The 21860-nt window shown below is 37.4% G+C and overlaps 1 protein-coding gene across 1 annotated transcript; it reads right to left on the bottom strand.

The window, feature by feature from the left end:
• Positions 1–608: 608 nt before the first annotated feature.
• Positions 609–21350, bottom strand: LOC140244718 (cyclic AMP receptor-like protein A). The gene is made up of 11 exons (XM_072324333.1): positions 21150–21350; positions 19155–19207; positions 18180–18291; positions 13294–13354; positions 11420–11507; positions 10075–10164; positions 9336–9374; positions 7836–7914; positions 6632–6762; positions 5546–5693; positions 609–758 (listed from the first exon to the last, which is right to left on the bottom strand). The coding sequence occupies exons 1-11, from the start codon at positions 21231–21233 to the stop codon at positions 609–611; spliced, it is 1035 nt and encodes a 344-aa protein (XP_072180434.1). The 5' UTR covers positions 21234–21350.
• Between the last annotated feature and the right edge of the window lie 510 nt (positions 21351–21860).

Raw genomic sequence — 21860 nt, 5'->3', positions numbered from 1 at the left:
GGTGTATCTGACAAATCATACTGAAAAAGATACTAGTTAACACAAGTATGGAACCCTATGGTGAATTAATTCAAAAGATTTCATATCACTTACACAAATATACCATGAAACCACACATATGTGTGATATGTCATACTCTCCTTTGATTTTATGGCTCTGATTTGATTTGTGCGGAAAAAAATGTCAGCAAGTGCTGTAAGCATGTCATTTCTGGCAATCAGCTGAAAAACATTGGGTATCAACTTTGCACAAAACCTATAGTCCATATGCTGTATGGTTTATTGCTCTTCTGCAACCAATAAGTGAGTCTGCTCATTTGAGTGGTCATGAATGTGGTATGAAAAGCTACTACAAGAAATACTGATGACCTCAAACACTAGTGATTAAATAATGTGTAAAACATGTGGGAGAAAAGCAAGTAACGGGATCATTTTTTTCTTTTTTTTTTTAAAACAGGAGTGGATAACTATATAACATGCATTCACACTGCCATCTAACTATCATGCACTTAACAAAATAAAACAAGAACAAGTTGAGACAGGCGGATCATGCTGGGGACTAACATTGTGGTGTCACGCATCACAAAGCAGTCAGCACTGCACAGAAGGCTATTTCATTGGCAAGTGCTGGTACTGGTTACGGTGGAACGCAGATTTCATTCCCAGGACGGACACGTCTTCGAGATCTGGGGTCTCCGGGGCGGAGACGAGAGGGTACTCTCTGATTGGTTGGTGGGCCGATCGTTTGTTAAGAGCACCCTGTGTGAAGCGGGGAGTGAGACCAGACAGTGTGCAGAGGAATGAAGAAGTAGAACCACTAAAGGACTTCTTGCCATGTCAGGCAAGGCACTTTGTCCCCTTCACATAATCACTACCAGAATATTGACATGCACTCATCTGTACAATTATGATTCCAAATGCTGTTGTGGAAGAGTCATGCATTTCTATGTTAAACACTGAAAAGGGATATATTTCTAATTCTTTTATGTAAAAATAACATTCATTCTCATTGAATGTTATCATGTCCTTATCAATGTTGGCCTTTTACTTTACACGAAAAGGTGCAAAGAATGAGGGGTGCAAACGAGAAATCACGTTTCACTTTAAATATATCCTACTGACTACAGTACAAATGAAGACAAAGGACTAGTTTCCTTCACTCCTCATTGATTTGAAAATGATAGACTGATTACTAAACTTGAATTACACTCATTCGATCCTTTAACAAGGATATCTTGAAGCTTACAGAAACAAAAAGAATAGAATGGAATGGAATTCTGGACACTGGATGAATACCTTGGTAAATATAATCAGATATGAAGGCTAAGCATTTAGATGTACGTGTGTGATGATTAAAGTCATCATTCCCATTCAGTGTATACATTGTATCTATAGAGGTAGAATAAGAATATGATTTGTTAAAATAATTGAAGTAAGGAATTTTGACACAAATCAAATACTTTAGAATGAGCCAGAAATACAAACAAGAGAGATGGAAAGGAGATTAAATGAAGCAGTCGCAGAACATACAGATGCTTTGTTAGTGGTCTGATTATAACATGGGCAAGTTGTATCAATTCGACCGAAAAAGTACAATTTGAACATGACCGTGCAACTTCAGATTGGGAAAGGAAAATATGCAATTTCCATGAAAAGCTTTGCACATTGGCTACTAAAGGTACGTTCACCCAAAGTAATTGTTTAAAAAAAGTAAGTTGACCACTTGTCAATGAAGAAACTCAAACATACACACATACACACACTCTATCATCATCATCATCATCATCATCATCATCATCATCATCTGTTCCTTCCCCACTCCACCCCCCCCCCCCCCCAAAAAAAAAGAAAGAAAAGAAAGGAAAAGAAAAAAGCTCAGATCAGTATAGCAAATCCATGAAACACTAGACAGATCTGTAGACAAAAACTGAACTGGATGGATTTTAAAATCATGAGCAAACTTATTCTGTGATCTCTAACCAATTTGTCAAACAATATTCAAATATTCTTTTACCTTCATATAGTCTCTGATATAGATTACCATAACTTAAAATATTTTCTTTTTTTTTTAAGCAAGAAGTTGAGGCAAGTTTGTAGATGAGTGTAACCACTAAAATTTGAAAAAATCTTGTCAAAAATTCATATTGTGCATGTGACAGTCAGTTGATCTACATTCTACCGGGACTTCCAAATTGCACTGAAAGTTCATGAATCTTTCATTGAGTAAATTTGGGTTTTCTGTCTGACTGTTATTGTTGTAGTTGCTTTACTTTGCATATCTCATTTATTGTGAATACTCAATAAGTTTGTCATTATGGGAATGCACAAAGACCACTATCAAAATCTGACACAAGTGGAACACACAAATTTGCTGAACTACATATGTATCACATGTGCTCATGGCAAAACATGAAATAATGGTAATATGTTTGAATGTCATCTTGTCACTTGCATACACAGGTAGAATGATAAATCCAGCTCAGCATCATACAAAACACACATGTAGACACTACAACATCATTATCATAGCCCTTACTTGAGTCCAGTAACTCTAATACATTGTGATTTGGATTGCATTCATAGTAAATGCTGATGTCAAGTTACTAAAAGGCATTATGAAGATTAATATCTTTCACAAAAGGTCTCCCTCCAAGTCAAGCCTGTAATTTTAGACATCAATTGTTGCGACAATACCAAGACATGTATGCTACTTGTAGGCTCTAGATCCTAAAAATTGACTACTTATTGAATACTTTTTGTATCACAGTGAATGAATTACATAGGGTGACATTAATCAATACACCCTCAACCACCATGGCTTCTAACAGGTCTTGTACTGTGACTACTCCAAGAAATGTAGTGCAGTGGACATACATGTACATACAGAACAATCAACTTTTACACATGTTGGACATTTCTACAATGTGCAAGTCAGGCAAGTGACATGTTAACAATGGGTATTTTTTATGTCAGTGGAGCATACTAATAACAGACACTGATATATGTAAAAATCTCTCATGCTGGACAAAGATAGAGAAGAAAAGTCAACATATTTCAAGGCTACACTGTTCAGACTATTCAGACTATGTAAAGTGTATGAATAATGACACAACTGCCAACAAATACCAGTATTGGGTCAGCTCTTCATTGAAGGTATTGATATACATGTAAAATATATCGTTTATCAGTAAATGTGGAATTCCTGTTTTCAAAATCTAAAATCATTGACTTAGAATTACTTTGCTTTAATGCTGCTGGTTCTCTCCCTACTTTTTAATACTCATTAAAACAGTGTTCTAAGTTTATATGATTGTCTAATCACAAACACCTCCATGATGTGTACAAGTATTACCAAAAACAAAACCAAAGAAACAAAACACCACCAAGCAAATACCGAGCTCACACTTAAGTAAGGAAATCCATTCATTTAAACAGTTCGTCCTTCTTTCAACGTTGCATGTGTACATTGTATGTACATTGCAAAGCACACAGATTTTTTTTTTTCTCAGAATGCAGATTTTTTTTTAATGAGAATCACAAACAGACATAAATATGATTTAATGACACTGTCTGCATGAATGGAATATGAATGAATCTATGGATGAAAACATGTACATGTTTCATGAAGTAAGTGAAATTTGTCATGTATACTGATAGTTCACTGTTTCATCAGTGTGTATAAACAGTAATCAGATCAATTCTCTTTCTATAAAAACCTGCAACACTTTATCCCAGGTTGTTTGTGTGCTGGGGGAAAAGTCTGCAATGTTTGACTTTTATGGAAAGTGTCATTTGTGACCGGCGACAACGGTTTCAGGCAAAAGTCAGGAATTTTGAAAATTCATTTTTTCATTGAATCACCTTGCCCATTTCCTAAGCTTTACATTGATATAAAACACTTGTACTCTCCGGTACTGTAAGTGGTCATATAAAGCGAAATATAATGCACTTTTTGATTTGTTAGCTTGACAAAATTGCGAGAAAACAGGCTTTGAAGATTCCCCTCAGGCTCGAATGCATTGCCCAGCGGCAATGCGAGGTGAGAATCACCCATCCGTACGATGGTGCCAATCGAGATTAAGCTCCACCTCTAGCAACCACAGCGGCTTCTGATTGGCTCAATGAGAGAGTCAAATTTCCCGGGCACGTTCCTCGGAACTCAGCGTATGGAGCCGAATGCACAATGCGTTTCGCTCGGGTTTGTTTACCAGTACGTCTTTCAAGATGGCGGATACGATAATTACAAGCTGCTGGTTACGTGTGTATAGTGTGCGTATTATTCAATGGCATCCATACACTGTGGACTGTGTGTATACGTCATGGGAGCGGGTAGCACATTCGTATCCACATCTTTACAAATCACATTTTTATAGCGCCATTGATTTGTCTTGTAAATTTCATCATTGGGACCCTTTCGAAGGCAGAAAGATGAAAAGGGTCATGCTTCCTGTATTTTTTTTAAAGCTGTACATGTGTTGCATTGTGCGGTAAACAAGCGAGCAAACAAACAAACAACACGACTTTACTTAATAGTTTGCTGCAATTTTGACGTTTACAACAGTGTATTATTTGAATACTGGTCATTTATGACCACTCCTTTTTGTCTCTTCTGCTGTCTTTTTGAGTCAACCTGCTGTCAAATTTACTGCAGGCACAATTAACAAGTCAGTTTCAGATCGTATGTTGCACGATTTGTTGCCACTCTGATGTGCTTAAATCATGTACCCTATTGTATCTATTTTCATGTTAAGTTAGTGCTGCCTAGTGTTGCCGTTCACCTTTTGTTTCACTTCCGTTGTTGAACACTGCGGTAGAAAAGTTCGGATAGAAAGCCAAACGAAAAGCTACACTAAAGACCGAGCGTACTGGTAAATGTAGCAACAACAATGGAGCATGCATGTGTGGACAAAACATTTCCGACACGTTGCGTGGCGTATCTCCGAAAGCCGAACTATGTAAATGTGTGCGACGCATCAGCCATTACGAGATGCTGCTCCGTAGCAACACTGGGCATAGTGGCGCAGCGTTCGATAGAAAATCGAAACTGACGAGTGCGATCCAACATAGGGTGTTTAAAATTCCATTTTCGGTCGGAAAAACTTAGTGTTATGCTGTGAAATTTAGTGTACATGTAGAAAACATATCAAAGAATCAAATTCTGCAAAAACCCCAAATCGACAAAAATAATGGTCAAAATCTTTGTACCCCGCCTAGGAGGGAATTTGCTCATGATACTTTTGCCTGAAACCGTTGTCGCGGGTCACATTTTCATCCTTCTTCTATATCACACGCTTCTTTGGACATCTCAACATTTTACGGCATGAAATAGATTGCACATTATGTCTTTTTTTTTTAAGTACTTGTTTGATTCTACACTTATTACTTGCTGTGACTTTTTGCTGGCACATTGCTTCAAGTCATGAATCCAACAATATGTCATCACATTGAAAAGTGATATACACAGAACAAGTATGCAGTACTGATGGTTGATATTAAATGATTTTGATGTGCCCAGTGATGTGCGATATAGCACACACAGCCTTTACCTTAATCTGTGTCCACGAGAGACGGCTCCGTGTCTCTGGGTCCATGCCGTAGACAATGGCATTAACAAACCCAACCAAAGGATCCGACATGGCATGCAGAAGATACAGTGCAAAGATGGGGTTATTTGGGGATACTGCATTCTGGATTCTGCAAAGAACATGATAGAAAAGAGAAATTAATTGCAGTGCGACAAATGGAATACATCAACTACAACTGCACACCTTCTTAGATATATTTCTCACACGACAAGAATTTTGCTGCAAAGATATCTGTTCAAAAGTGAACCTTTTATGATCATAGTCAAATAGTGAATGACAGAGATGAATATGAATTGCTAGGATAAAACCTAGAAAACCAATTGGCAATATATATCAATACTTTTTTGCACAGTATTCTGACACTTTAAAAGATGAAAGACAGTATTTGAGTCACTAGTATTGTTTGCCATACCTCATGGCAAAGGCACCACTTACAGGGCAAAGATTTGCAGTCTTGTTCGTGTATGATTTTAATCAACACATGCTTTGTGCAAGAGAGGTCATTAGTAGAGGTCACTCCTCTACACTTCGAGGCCAACAATGACGGGACATTTCACTTCCTCTCACAAAATTGATTCAGTCCCAAAGTAATCTGCAAGTAGTGCCCTGGGGGGGGGGGGGGGGGACAGAGGTTAAAGGTCATGTTTATCTTTGGGAGAAGTGATTTTGAAATGTTCAAGATATCACTTTTGATGCATATAAGTAGGTCAGTTGTATCACATAACATCCTACCATACACATTTTTTTTTTTTTTTGCAGTAAAGCTTAAAATATCAGGAGATATCACTACTTTTCTCATTAAACCATAATTGTTGACAGTCTCATCTGGACACATTTTTATTATAACTACTGTTCACATTTTATATATTCAACAATACTAAACATTGATTATACTGGTTCAAATTTTTACGTTGGTTGTTTCTATCCCTAACTCACATTTTAGAACTATTTTGAAGCACTAATGCTGGGTTTTTGTTACATCTGAAAATGGTAAATTATGCCTTTAACAACGTTGGGCCAAACACTGATTTGAAGCATTATTCTTACCTGTTGATCAAGGGGAAGATGGAGAGAACAAGATAGATGAAGGGATAAGCCCTCAACGGCTTAATCTCCTCTCGGATTAGCTGTCTGCTACGTTCGATCTCCGGTTCATAGGTGCCTTGCCAGCTTCGTATCTAGACATGATGAAACAGATAGCAATAGCATGAGGAAGTCTCCTAATCAATTCAACCAGTTAGAAGGCAAAAGCGTTCATGCATCAACCAAACAATTACACCACAGCCATATGGTTACTGTACATGCGGAAATATTTGCAGCAGTTTGATTTTCGTGAATTTCACAGAAAAGCTCCTGATCGCAAAAATAACAATGCTCGACAATGTTGACGAAAAAATATGAAAACAAAAATTTTCCCTGCACACACCGTCAAAGGTCAGCACACTATAGTATCATTGCAACATCAAGTGACTACTAGTATTGAAGGACTTTTTTTCCTGAGAGATTGATGCATGTACATTTGTATTATCATTATCATTATTATTATTATTATCATCATTATCATTATCATTATCATTATTATTATTATTATTATTATTATTATTATTATTATTATTATTATTATTATTATGTTGTTGTTGTTGTTGTTATTATCATTATGTTGTTGTTGTTGTTATTATTATGTTGTTGTTGTTGTTGTTGTTGTTGTTGATGTTGTTGCAATTATCATGAAAATGAGAAGACCACAAAGTTAACAATTTACGACAATGTCTGATCAACCGCTGTTGGGTTAGAACAGATTTACCTCAGTGGAACACCACTGCCCCACTGGGCTAGAATATCTTTGTCCATGTGAAACATGCTTGCCCCACCGGGTGTGAATATCTTTACCCCAGGGGAATTGACTGCAGCACTGGAACAACTGCAAACAGTTACATTTCAGGAAAGCATGGAAATCATGCTTTAGTCTGACTTACATCAAGCCAGATGAAGGTTCAAATGAGTGCTAGCACGAAAGCCTTCTCACATTTTCACAGTGTGTGTACCATTACCAGAGGACTCTAGCCCTTCATCATCAGTCATCTTGTTTGTATTGAGCTATCTCATCTCTCATTTCATTCCATAGAATGAAGATGGACCACTCTCAGGTTTGTTTTGCTGTAAACTGTGGCCTCTATCAATCAACTCTAAATGGGCTAACCTCCTGTGGTACTTGATGTTAGGTATTATGCGTGGAGAATACATCACTTACCCTGTGGCGGAGTTTGTATGTGATGTAGGTGTAGGTAACAAACATGAGAACGATGAGGAGAACCAGCGGTCCGTACCACCTGTTGCAGGGGCAAAAGGGGGAAAGTTCAGCAATCGGGATGGGCATTGTAGCTTTTTGTTTGTAAACTTTCTAATTTCATTTTTCACACCGCAAGTTTTGCTCAGGCTGAAAGAGACAGTTGTCATCACATCCTCTACAGCAGATCATATTTTGTGCTCAATTTCAATTCTTGATATGAGAGACTCTATAAATGAAATTTCCTAGGATCAATACTAACTTGAATTTCAAATAGAGTACTCTCCCGTTATAATGAACAAGGTCACAAAGAACCTCTCCTTTAACAACATAGTAGATATTCAAATCCAACAAGGAAAAGTAGAAATTACGCGGTGCGTAATATATGTCCCCGCCGGAAGTAGCATTTAGTAGCAAAATGTACAATATAGGTAAAAAGATGAAGGTCAAAGTTCAAAGAAGTCAAAGGTCAAAATTCTATGTAGAAGTTTTGAAGCCCTCACCTAGTGCCATCACATAGCGCAAACGGAATCGAAATCGGGTTAGAAATGGCGAAGGAGTAGCATTTTGTAGCCAATGTACAATATAGGTAAAAAAATCAAGGTCAAAGGTCAAAGAAGTCAAAGGTCAAAATTCTGTGTAGAAGTTTTGAAGCCCTCACCTAGTGCCATCACTTAAAGCAAACGGAATTGAAATCGGGTTACAAATGGCAAAGGAGTAGCATTTTGTAGCAAAATGTACAATATAGGTCAAAAATCAAGGTCAAAGGTCAAAGAAGTCAAAGGTCAAAATTCTGTGTAGAAGTTTTGAAGCCCTCACCTAGTGCCATCACTTAAAGCAAACGGAATTGAAATCGGGTTACAAATGGCGAAGGAGTAGCATTTTGTAGCAAAATGTACAATATAGGTCAAAAATCAAGGTCAAAGGTCAAAGAAGTCAAAGGTCAAAATTCTGTGTACAAGTTTTGAAGCCCTCACCTAGTGCCATCATATAAAGCAAACGGAATCAAAATCGGGTTAGAAATGGCGAAGGAGTAGCATTTTGAAGCAAAATGTACAATATAGGTCAAAGGTCAAGGTCAAAGGTCACAATTGAAATTCTGTATAGAAGTTTCAAAGCTCCCATGTAGTGCTATCATATAAAGCAAACAGAATCAAAATCGGGTTAGAAATGGCGAAGGAGTAGCATTTTGAACATTTTGATCACACACGGACGCACACACGGACGGACACACGGACGGACGGACACACGGACGGACGAACGGACGGACGGACGGACACACACACGTACGGAGCCCGTTTCATAGTCCCCTGCTCGAACTCGTTCGGCGGGGACAAAAATAATTGTCTGTATATCTGTCTATACTTTACTGTTCATCGAAAACGACATTTTGATATTTAATGGAAGAAAAATGCTAGTCACAAGGACTTTGTTATACCAGGAGTTGCCTGTACATATACTTACATGAAGAATCGCCACACAGGGTATTCATCTTTAATCCAACTATAAAGAGAAAAATATGGAAAGAAAAAGGATACATGAGATGTCAAAGAACAATTTTCTTCCCAGCTCTCCACTGGCTCTGTTGATCATGTTGAGCAAAAATTGCATTAAAAAAAAAAAGATTATCTCACCTTCTCCACCCCTCTATCTCCCATAAACACCCTACATATGTACATTTTGTCAAACAGATGATGCTATTTCTTTCCACAAATTCATGAAAAAATACAAGATATGTTTTATGCACAAAATAGATACAAAAATATGCTGAACCATGATCTCATAAAACAAAACAAAAACAATCAAACCAAAGAAGACTATAGAATGTAAATCTCCTATTGCACCATAACACAGGTTCCCTGTTGAAGAACATGATTACTTTTTATAATTTCTTGATGATTTATTATTTTTTTTTTCATCATTCATTAGATTGCCAGCATTTTCCTTGTGAGGTCAACTTTAATATCACTGCATAAATCATTTCAACGTGCAAAGATGAGATGAAATGACAAGTACATGTATCTCCATCTTCATGTGAGTGCAATGAAATCTCTGACAACTGATGTGTAAGAGACATGTACAGAATATGAGACATAAATTTGTTCCATGAAACATGGCCATTCACTTGAATATAAGATTATAAATACATTTATTGATCAATAGCAACGCATGTTGGTTCCTTTCTCTGAAGATTATTACTCACCACCATGCTCCTGCCGGACCGTAGCGGTCACCGATTAGAGGGAGACACGCCATCAGCAGTGAAATGCCCCATGTCACGATGTGATATATGCTGGATGACAGGAAACAAGAAAGACATCACCAACTTTATGATTAACCCTTTCTGTGTCATGGACTTTTGACAGTGTGTACAATGCTATGGGGTTTTCTGTGCCTATGGGCACTTGATGCACTCAATGGGTTAGTCAAAAGATGACAATGATTTGAGTCCACCTGTGCACGACCAAATCAAGTATTGATGATATTCACCTGATTCAATCATCTAGGATCAAAAATATGCACTGTCTGCAATATCAAGCAGAAAGATCCATTTCAATCACTTAAAACTGAAACATACTAACACAGTAACAGTTGTGATGTCTGTGAAAATTCTCATGCTCACGTCATTTAAAATTAAAAAAAAAAAACTTTCAAGAGTGAAAAAAAACAACTACGCTTTTGAATTACAATGAAGTCAACAACACACCAAAATGAATACAGGGCCCTGTTTTATGAAGAGTTAAAATTGATTATAAAGTTGATTTCAACTGTAAGTCTATGGCAGACTGTGTGGTAAGGAAATTTAAAATCAATTTTATCTTTTGATAAAATGGGACTCAGGTCTGTCAACAAGATCAAAGACCTTTTTGTAATCCACAAGAGATGGAGGAGTTTCCAGCAAAAAGCACTATATTGGACAGTCTCCTAAAACTGCAGGGTAGATTTAATGAGGAAAACTTGTACGGTGAACTTACCACATGTACAATGTAATCAAATTTATATCAATTATGATTTCCTCTACGGCAGAAAATCTAGCTGCGGTAAATAGTTTCTGTTTCACATGAAACTATTCAATAAACAACATTTTTAAACAAAGGGGAGTTTCCTAAAACAACAAAACAAAACTATAGTGAATAGTCATCTAACACAGATGGTTAGATTAAAAATGGAAAACTTGTATGATGAGCTTATCATATGACTGTAATGAAATGTATATCAATTATGATATCCTAGGAAATCTAGCTGTAGTACATTATGTAAATAGTTTCTGTTTCACATGAAGCTTGGTACTAACCGCAATTATTTCATTTAAAATATTACGCTTTTTCTCCATAATAACTGACAATGGAAGTGCTATCAGTTTCAAATCATAAATACATTGTCTGTTGATGTACAGGCTTGTATAGATCTACACATTCAACTCATGCTTTATTAAAAAAAAAACACACACACCAACAAACAAAGTGTGCAAGGCATGCAAAAGAATCAGGGATTGACAATAGCCTAAGAGGCCAATAATTGATCTAAAAATAATTAGTCATACTCACATTTCTTTCTTCTCTGTGTTCATCATCCAAATGATAATAAGATACAGATTGAAGGTGATACAGCTGACCCATAGCAATGTGACCCAGTCTGGAGTGAAAATAACAAGAAAGGTTCGCATAAAAAATAATGATGACTTTGACTATATACCTTTCTTGTTTACAGAGTTTTTAGGACTTTTTTTTCAAACTTTTGCATTGACAACCTATAAATCAATTGTGTGGGGAAAGCAAAAACAGCCCTATGCATTTTCTTCTTACCATAATTTAATGCTTTAACACCACTAACATGCTGAATCATGGTTGTTCTACATACCCTAATTGTTCAAATCAAATTCAACATTTATAGGAAGTTCTGTCTAGCTTGGAAAAATATGAACATGACTACTGTATGTGCATTATGTTTCCCTTTATCTGCATGACAAATCCAACACCAACTCCAATTTCACCACATACACACAAACACATATGCTGACAAAGAAAATAGAATGAACAAGGAAAAGTAGAAATTACGCGGTGCATAATATATGTCTCCGCCGGAAGTAGCATTTTGTAGCAAAATGTGCAATATAGGTAAAAAATCAAGGTCAAAGGTCAAAGAAGTCAAAGGTCAAAATTCTGTGTAAAAGTTTTGAAGCCCTCACCTAGTGCCATCACATAAAGCAAACGGAATCGAAATCGGGTTAGAAATGGCGAAGGAGTAGCATTTTATAGCCAATGTACAATACAGGTCAAAAATCAAGGTCAAAGGTCAAAGAAGTCAAAGGTCAAAATTCTGTGTAAAGTTTTGAAGCCCTCACCTAGTGCCATCACATAAAGCAAACGGAATCGAAATCGGGTTAGAAATGGCGAAGGAGTAGCATTTTGTAGCCAATGTACAATACAGGTCAAAAATCAAGGTCAAAGGTCAAAGAAGGCAAAGGTCAAAATTCTGTGTAGAAGTTTTGAAGCCCTCACCTAGTGCCATCACATAAAGCAAACGGAATCGAAATCGGGTTAGAAATGGCGAAGGAGTAGCATTTTGTAGCAAAATGTACAATATAGGTCAAAAATCAAGGTCAAAGGTCAAAGAAGGCAAAGGTCAAAATTCTGTGTAGAAGTTTTGAAGCCCTCACCTAGTGCCATCACATTAAGCAAACAGAATCGAAATCGGGTTAGAAATGGTGAAGGAGTAGGATTTTGTAGCAAAATGTACAATATAGGTCAAAAATCAAGGTCAAAGGTCAAAGAAGGCAAAGGTCAAAATTCTGTGTAGCAGTTTTGAAGCCCTCACCTAGTGCCATCACATAAAGCAAACGGAATCGAAATCGGGTTAGAAATGGCGAAGGAGTAGCATTTTGTAGCAAAATGTACAATATAGGTCAAAAATCAAGGTCAAAGGTCAAAGAAGTCAAAGGTCAAAATTCTGTGTAGAAGTTTTGAAGCCCTCACCTAGTGCCATCATATAAAGCAAACGGAATCGAAATCGGGTTAGAAATGGCGAAGGAGTAGCATTTTGTAGCAAAATGTACAATATAGGTCAAAGGTCAAGGTCAAAGGTCACGACTGAAATACTGTGTAGAAGTTTCAAAGCTCCCATGTAGTGCTATCATATAAAGCAAACAGAATCAAAATTGGCTCATAAATGACAGAGAAGTAGCAAATTGAAGATTTTGATCACACACGGACGCACACACGGACGGACGGACACACGGACGGACGGACGGACACACGGACACACACACGTACGGAGCCCGTTTCATAGTCCCCTGCTCGAACTCGTTCGGCGGGGACAAAAAGAGATCTCTCTAGCATACAGTCATCTGTACATCGTGTTGACCATTTGCACATGACACACAAGTAATGATACAACCTGTAACTACAAAATTGTAGCTCACCCCAAAATGACGTCCACCACGCTTCAAAGTTGCACACAGCGCTATCTTCACGAGGGCTTTCCTGTAGTGAGCAATGACAGAGAGGTTAGCATACAGCTGTACATCAGAAAAACAAAGAACTACAGTTCCAAGGTTCCTTGGTCAAAGATAGACTGTCATTGTATTTCTATGTAAGTGTAAACCCCTGTCCTTTAGCCAGTTTACAAATTAAAGGGGCATAGTCCCGGTAGTGCAGAGGGCGCTGTTGATGATACTGCCGATCACCGTTAGCATTGATATGAAGATTACCGAAGTTGAGCTGTCATCAAGAGTAAAGTGCGTAGGTGTTGCTAAGTAACGTTGCCTTCGTTGTCTTCTCTGCGCATCGTGCAGTCTGTAGTAATGCCAGGGTGCGTGCATATGTGCTTGTTATTATGACATCAAAAAAGAAAAAAACTGTGATCGGACCACTGACTACAGTGGATCGGACTTCTTCGGACTAGGGGAAGTGGGCCAAAGCATGAGCGCTAAAGAGGAGTCGATAGTGTAGGCCTCTATAGGAAACTTGCGCCGTGGGCCCGTGTACGCATTTGGCTAAAACACCGGGACCATGCACCTTTAAGAATCTGTTCAGATGAATGGGACAAAAGAGATAAGAATTCGGTAGTGCAGAGACTCCAACTCTCCCGCTTTCGATGGGAGATCTCCCTTCGAAAGACCATTTTTGCAGAACGTCCCGTTTGAGATTTGTTTTTGTTTTACCACTTGAGATTTAATTTCTCCTGCTTGAAATGATTTCTTATTTAATTTCATTTTATGTTGAAAAATAAGCCATAGATAGCATGAGAGAGTATCTAGAACCCTAGACCGCAAGGGACTTTGCGCTCGTGATGTGCGCAAAGCGCACATCAAGTTGGAGTCTCCCGTTTGCTAGGGGTTTCAGGTGGGAGAATCTCCAGATCAGAAGGTGATTGAGGTTGGAGTCTCTAGTAGTGAGCCTGTATTGGGGAGAGATTTTTACTCTCTCGGTGAGAGCTCATTATGATATTGGCTATGGAAGGTCATATGTTGCAAAAGTCAGGGAAACACTGATCAGTGGTTTTAAACCACTGATCAGAGTTTTTTCTTAAGTAAAAACTACTGAGCAGAGGTTTCTAACTCTGTATACGAGCAAAGCAAAACCTCTGATCAGTAGTTATAACTCTGCACACACAGCTTGAAACCATGATCAGTGGTTTTAAACCTCTGATCTGTGGTTTTATCTCTGCACGCACAGCTCGAAACCTCTGATCATTTATGGCGTTCCATAATCGGCCAGATAAGACGCACAAAATTGGTACTGTGGCTACTCTCATACAGCTAAATGTCATATCCCCAATGCAGGTATAGTAAAGCTAACATGATTCCTCATTATTTGCTGATTATAATGTCCACATGATTATGTTTATAATTATGTTGTATGAGTTTTAGAATATTTCTATATCATGTTTCTGTGCTCTTCTCTTCTTATTATCTGCAAGTATCTCTTTCATATACTTTCTTCCTCCTCATCCTCCCTTTCCTTCTTCTTCTTCTTCTTATTACTATCTGCAAGTATCTCTTTCATATACTTTCTTCCTCCTCATCCTCCTTTTCCTTCTTCTTCTTCTTCTTCTTCTTCTCCTCCTTCTTACTTCTCTTTGTCACTCAATCTTAAAGAGTACATCCAATGTATATGACTTAGATGTTTTGTGTTAGTTTACCGTTAATTGTCCAAAGTATGTGCCCAGTATTCTGGAGTATTATGAATGCACACTAATAATTGGATTAAAGATGATGATTGATGTATATGACTCTGCAATTAACGCTCAGTATGGCTTACCAGCACATATGATGATATTGTTCGCGTTTATATTTGAGTTGTTATCTAATATTAGCATGAGTGGATATTGCTATTTGTCTCCTTTGACAAAGCCAAGAGCTAGGAGGTTTACTCGAATTGAATCTTGGGTAATATTATCCCTCTACATATGACAACTATTAATAAGATATGTGCTAGCACCCCTTCAGGTGGATCTGAAAGCCTATATACTGAACATTCCTTATTGCAAAGTCACCACAATTGTATATAACCATGTTGCTGTGTTAATTAGGTAGATTGCCAAGCTCATACACTGTAGGAGAAAGAGTAACACACAAAAACATATGTGTTATCGCCTTCGCATTGAATGTCGCGATTCAGTTGTAGTAGAAGCTGTTAAAGGAAATTATAGATTGAAATGGATATTGTATTATTGTTTATTTTTGTTAAGTATCAAATCCCAACCTTTATAAGTTTATTATCGTAAACAGTGATTAGGTATAACATAAATTATATCGCCGTTTAGAATTTGTATAGCATATATTGACGCTTACCTGAGTCAGAACAATTAGCTTCTCATCTGATATTGAAAGGTTCAATCGTGAATTGACACAATAGATTAGTTATGACTTAATGTATTAGTTGGATACATTTCATATTTCACTGTGATGAAGCTCATGTTTATACAAGACTGAGTTCAGTTCAAGATTAGGATTAATTGATGGGTTATGGAATTATTCAGTTCTAATTCTATGGAATGAAATTATGAGTACACCCAGAATCAATGTTAATATCAAAAAGGAAATATGAATGTTTGTGTGATTAGTTTTAGGTGATCATATAATTCTATCCTTGATAAGCTGTTTATATAAAACTATAGGATTATAATACAATCATATTCAGTTTTCCATCCCACACAGTTATGTCATACATTTGTATGAATCGGATAGTTAAAGTTATTGCATATTGGTGTTAAAGATATGGAATATTATGAGCAATAATGAGAAGTACATTTTGGCAATTAACCTCCACTATCTTGAATACTTGGAATCAGGTTAAACTGCTGACTCATTAGTAAATAAAGGGAGAGCTTGTTGTGACATCGGCCAGATAAGATACACAAAATTGGTCCTGTGGCTGCTCTCATACAGCCAACTGTCATACCCCTAATACAGACGATCCTGCTCCTTAACACCAGGCCCCCCTTCCAGCTGGTAGTGGACCCCATCTACTGCAATCCCACGCTGAAGGCACACTCTCTGCCTGAGGGAAAGGACGCGCCCTACAAGACCCGCCGATAATCCACATAATCGACCTTTCATTGATTATAATTAATCAGTCTCTTGACTTACTTGAAGTTGACAAATTGTTAATGTTAGGATACCTTGTCCTGTTACTGACACGCTGTATAGGTTGTTACTTATTGTTAAGCACAATTATATTGACTGCATCTTTAGTGCATTGTAAAGTCTTGTTGCCTATATTGTAACACCGTCCATTTGAAGGTTTAGTTGATTGACCCTAAACCTACACTGTAATAAAGTCGGTCAAACTCATATTGATTTCTGCTTATTAATCTATTGTTGTATGAAGTAAATGTCCTGTTTATAAACTAAACCCGAACTGGGCCAGGTTTCTAAGTAAAACCTGTGACACACACACACACACAAAACAAAAACAAAACAAAACAAACAAACAAACAAACAAACCTCTGTGAGCAGTAAGTTGGCAACACATCTTTCCAGAGAATACAATTGGTTGCTACTGCTGCTGTGCATGATTGACCACACAATCCTACAATGTACTTTAATACACAATTAGATTGTGTGGACTAATGTTTAATGAACATACACACAGTTCTTGAGACAGCTCAATACCCTTGACAAACATGAAGATTCCTGTATGAAGTGAATATAATTGTCTGTCTTCATTAAATGGGCAATTCCGCGGTTAGTAACGTTACATTTGAACAAATTCAGATATTTGTTTTTACTACTAAATTACCATTTATTCTTTTCAAGTCAAAATTATGTCAAAAACATGTTCATCCTTCCCAGGTTTATGATACAGAAAAGAATGAATACAATCCAATAAATATTAGAATTGCCATGGCAACTTAAAGGGCAGGTTAGTAACGTTACGAAAAAAGGACATGACAAAAAAATCAATGTCTCGTAACAAAAAGTGTGCAAAAATTCAAGTCACTTCAAACAAAGTGTTGCATTAATTTTAATTATTGCATCATGACAAATGTTCACACAAATTTTTTTAGCAGTTCGACCAATTATTTTTTAGCTAGACCCCCAAAAGCATGGTTAGTAACGTTACGGTTAGTAACGTTACATTTGTCCGGAGTAATTCCGCAGGTCATTTCACCCTTTTGTAATTGACAAAATGTCACATGACTTCTGGAGTATTTAAATGTATTCATCTTTTACCCATTAGCAAAACTTTGAGAAAAAAATTTCAAAGGAACCCACTGTAATTTGCATTTAAGTGAATTTCAGCATCCCCAGTCCCACATGTACATTTTAAATGATGGTTTTAGATCTCGCGAAATCAATTAATACGAAAAATAAAATATACTGAATTTGAAAGACCTTAATGATTGGTGAACATCCATGGCATTAGTTGGTACCTAAATTAAAGAGTAAGATAAAGAGGTACATTTCATTTATCCATGTCATGTCCACCTAACTGCGGAATTGCCCAAATAAATTATCGACGGTCCAAATTTGGAAATTTTCGAGATATCATCAGGCCCCTTCATACAAGTTGTACAAACATTATAAAATAATAATAAACTATGACAATGATACATTCGCACATTTCATATGCTCAAAATTCACATCTGGCAAAATGTACCATTTGAAACACTAATCTTCAACAATTTTGACTTCCAAAGAAGAATCATAGTGACAGCTTTATTGCAGTTCAACAGCTTCAGGAATGGATACCAATGGACGGCTGTTACTAATTACTGTGAACAGTCGTGCGACACATCATAACTCGTATACTGAAATTTTTCTTGTGACAAGATAGGCTCTAAAAAGACTAACTCACTTACCATGAATTTTGAGATGGAGCCGAAGAAAGCCGCCACCGTAAGATAGAGGATAAGTCTCTGCACAAAGAGCTCATATTTCTTGAACAGCCAGATAAGTGTGATCATGAAAATACTGGAGAAAGAAAATAAAAAAACAAATATTTGGCCTTGTCAGGAAAGCATATATTGAATTGATGATCATTTGTTTCTTTTTCACTATCTGATCAGGACTTCTCAAAGATGAAAATGAAGTGACCATAAACTAAATTGGATTTGACAGGGATCAATTCAAAGGTAATATCAGAGTTTTATGACATAATCTGATTAAGTCTTTTTGTGCTAGGGAGTTTGGACAGTGTGTACTACGCCATGGGGTTTTCTTTGCCAATTGGTACTCACAGCACACGTGGGTTAAAAGATGTCTTTAACACGATGTGAATAATTTGCAATTACCTCCCCAGCTTTATAGCTTGTGTGGATTTATGATGGAGCCTGAGTTTTCAGGGATCATGAAGGACCTTGGAGATTACTGAAAGTTCAGTGAATGATTATTGAGATCTTGAGATCTAATTTTTATAGTCTTTCAGTGGTCTTTCAGAGGTCTTGCCCTCCTAGTTGTTGCTAGGTAGGGACAAGGTCAAACAAGCTTTCTTATTATCAAGGAAAATATTTTGTTTTCGAGTTGTGCATAACATCTTAGTTTTTAGTAAAACTCCCTTTTCAAAATTAAATCATGTAGTCATAACTATAATTAGCATTTGTGGAAATCATCACATAAATGTACACTATTCTTTGGACATTCTTTTTTTTTTAATATGATGGATAAATTTTACACACTTGCCTGACGTACTAGTTACTACGGTTAGTAAACATCATTACACTATAAGCACCTTAACACACAATCAAATTGAGTCAGTAGAACATTAATTTGATCAAATTAAGACAGTATAATATGACTAATTTGACAATGCTTTAAGAGCTGAAAGATAAACTCACCAGCCAACCAAGGAAAGAGATGCCAAGGCTTTTCTCACACCGTAGATCGTATTCTTCATGTAAAAAAAAAGGAGTCAAAGAAGGAGAAAAACAGAATGAAACACAAAGAATGCTACTCTGTAGATACTACTATGAAACACAAAACAATGTCCCAAGCATGACTTAAATCACCAGACACAACTTGCCTTGTAGCTTTGTTATTGAGCTGAAGTGGTGGCCAAATAGATTCAAAATTAACAAAATATAAGTATAATTTTAGGGTGGGAGCTAGTAGCCATAAATCAAATTAGGCATTCTTCAAGGAATCTTACCAATTTTGTTCACGGAGCCATTCAAATACTGAGCAAATTACATGTGCCAAGCACACTAAATCTTTATTACACTGATGCAGTTGTGAGATATTGGGAATACATGTACTGTAATTATTGTACCTTTCAAAGTTGTATATGGGATATATGCCATATGATATGATTACATTAATAGCAAGTTAAGTTGATGGAGTACAGCATTGGATTGAGAAATGTACATTGTGTACGTGTGAACACGTCACATTCATGTCAGGATCACAGTTGAACATTTTTGCATCTTCTTACATTTCACAAATTATAGCACCGGTCGGACTTGTAGAATTTGCAAAGATAACCCCCCTCCCAAAAAAAAAAAAAAATTAAAAAAAATGAGAGGGCATAAACAGACACATCTTGTTACGCTGATCAACACCCGTTGGCTAGACAGAGAGTAATTTCTCCTGGATCCTACAAACTCTCAGTCTAATGATAATCATACGTTGTACAGCACTGCACCAAATATTAATAAACAAAGCAAGACAAACCCTATTAAAGTGAAAACAATGATTGTGCTTTGATGCATGCATTGATAGTCGATACCAAACCTAAACAATGCAAAAGCATTAAACTATAGATCTATAGCTTGGGGGGAAAAAAGGTTTTTTTTTTGCTGCAAGTTGTTCCAGTTTTTGATTTTGTCTTTTTTTTCCCCACTGTGCTAGCTCTCTGTTCATAGAAACCAGATGGTAGACTGACTTAGAACGTGACATCCAGCACAGGCCCCCAATGAACATGGACCTCCAGTACGCCTAAAGCTTCTCATTCACTCAGGACTACAAAACTTAATTTGGAATTTTAGTACATGCAGCCAGCCGTGAATGTGAGGCAGGATTATGCTGCCAGTCCGACAGGTCCGGGTGCTTCATGCCAATACAAAATGAGGAGTTGATGAAATACTTGTGTTGAGCTGTTTTTATCGCAACTGATTGACAAATTGCTCTACGACTACATCGATGTAAATACTAAAGCACTGAATTAATCAGTGTTTAGTAGTATAGTGATCAGGTGGATGATGTCTGTCCGGTGATCCAGAGCCTGGCAGAGGTCATCTACAGTACAATGTAGGTTCAAATCCCGCCCGAGTATGCATGCCCATGATTAATTCAGTGCGTACATTTGTACAACATATGTTGATGTAGGGTTTGCCAATCAGTTGCAATAATGTGAGGAGTGTAGAACCTCTACTTAAAGTAAAAATTAACCCGTTGAGGACGAGTCCCGAGCTGCGAGTATACTGAGCTGAGGCAGCTGTCTATGGGGAAATGCGTGTTGTAGCAAAATCGAACCATTCTGAATGGGTTAAATCAAGGTCCGTCCCGGCGATCCAAATGTATGGTGGGGACTTCTAACCTATTTCCATGTATATTGCATTGGTGTCATTTGGTAACACTTGAGCTGAGGTGAGTGAGTTATGTGGCTTCCCATGCATTTGTTATGATATGTCAAAAAACTGTCAGACAATTTGCATTTTCTATGGCAATATATGGAACATGCTGTTTTAAGTGCATGTCAGTGCAGTGATAACAATCAATGAATGGTAGGCACATATACTGTGTCGGCAACATACATCTGGATTGCAGGGACCTTCGCTAAATACAAGGACCAACCTGATTTAACACAATTTAAACAGCATGATTGCAATACTTACACACTTCACAAGATCCCCATCAAAGAGAGGGCACTGGTCCATAGGCAGAGGTGTCGTACCGGCGGTAGTCGCTGGTAAGGTCATGATTGCTCTTTCGATTCGAACACCACGTATGAGTCTAAGCAGGAATAAACGTCTCTTTAAATCCACTGTCAATCAATCATGGAAAGTTACAGGCTAGATTAGACTTGGGATCAGCTGAATTAGTCATCGCACACGGCTCAGAGTCCGACGAAGTACCATCCTTAACCCGGCAAGAGACGAGTCCGGGGTGGGTTGGGTCTATGCGGAAATACGCTACATAATACACGCGACGATGACGACCGTAATGGAAAATTCGGGCCGCGGTCGCGGGCGGGCGCGGGTGCACTGTATCGTGTTGTTATTTACACACAAGAGATATCAATTTACGTACGTTGAGATGTACGTCAATGAATGTGTGAAATCAGTGGGCGGAGCTAGTTTTATCTCGAGTCACTACACTACCGGTGGTTTATGATGGAGCGAGCGCAGCATTACGTCATTGCCGGGTTGGATCAGTACAAGTTTGTACTAGTACTACTACATGTACGGTACTTATCATTCTCCAAATCTCTTTGATATTAAATATCAAAGAGATTTGGAGAATGATAAGTACCGTACATGTAATGTACTACTTTCATCGCATCGCATATGATAAAGCCAATTCTAAAAAGTGTGTACCAGTTTGGT

The sequence above is a fragment of the Diadema setosum genome, chromosome 21 (genome assembly GCF_964275005.1).
Source record: "Diadema setosum chromosome 21, eeDiaSeto1, whole genome shotgun sequence".
Taxonomy (NCBI): domain Eukaryota; kingdom Metazoa; phylum Echinodermata; class Echinoidea; order Diadematoida; family Diadematidae; genus Diadema; species Diadema setosum.
Note: the sequence above shows the minus strand (reverse complement) of the source record. Positions and strands in the feature narration are given on the sequence as shown.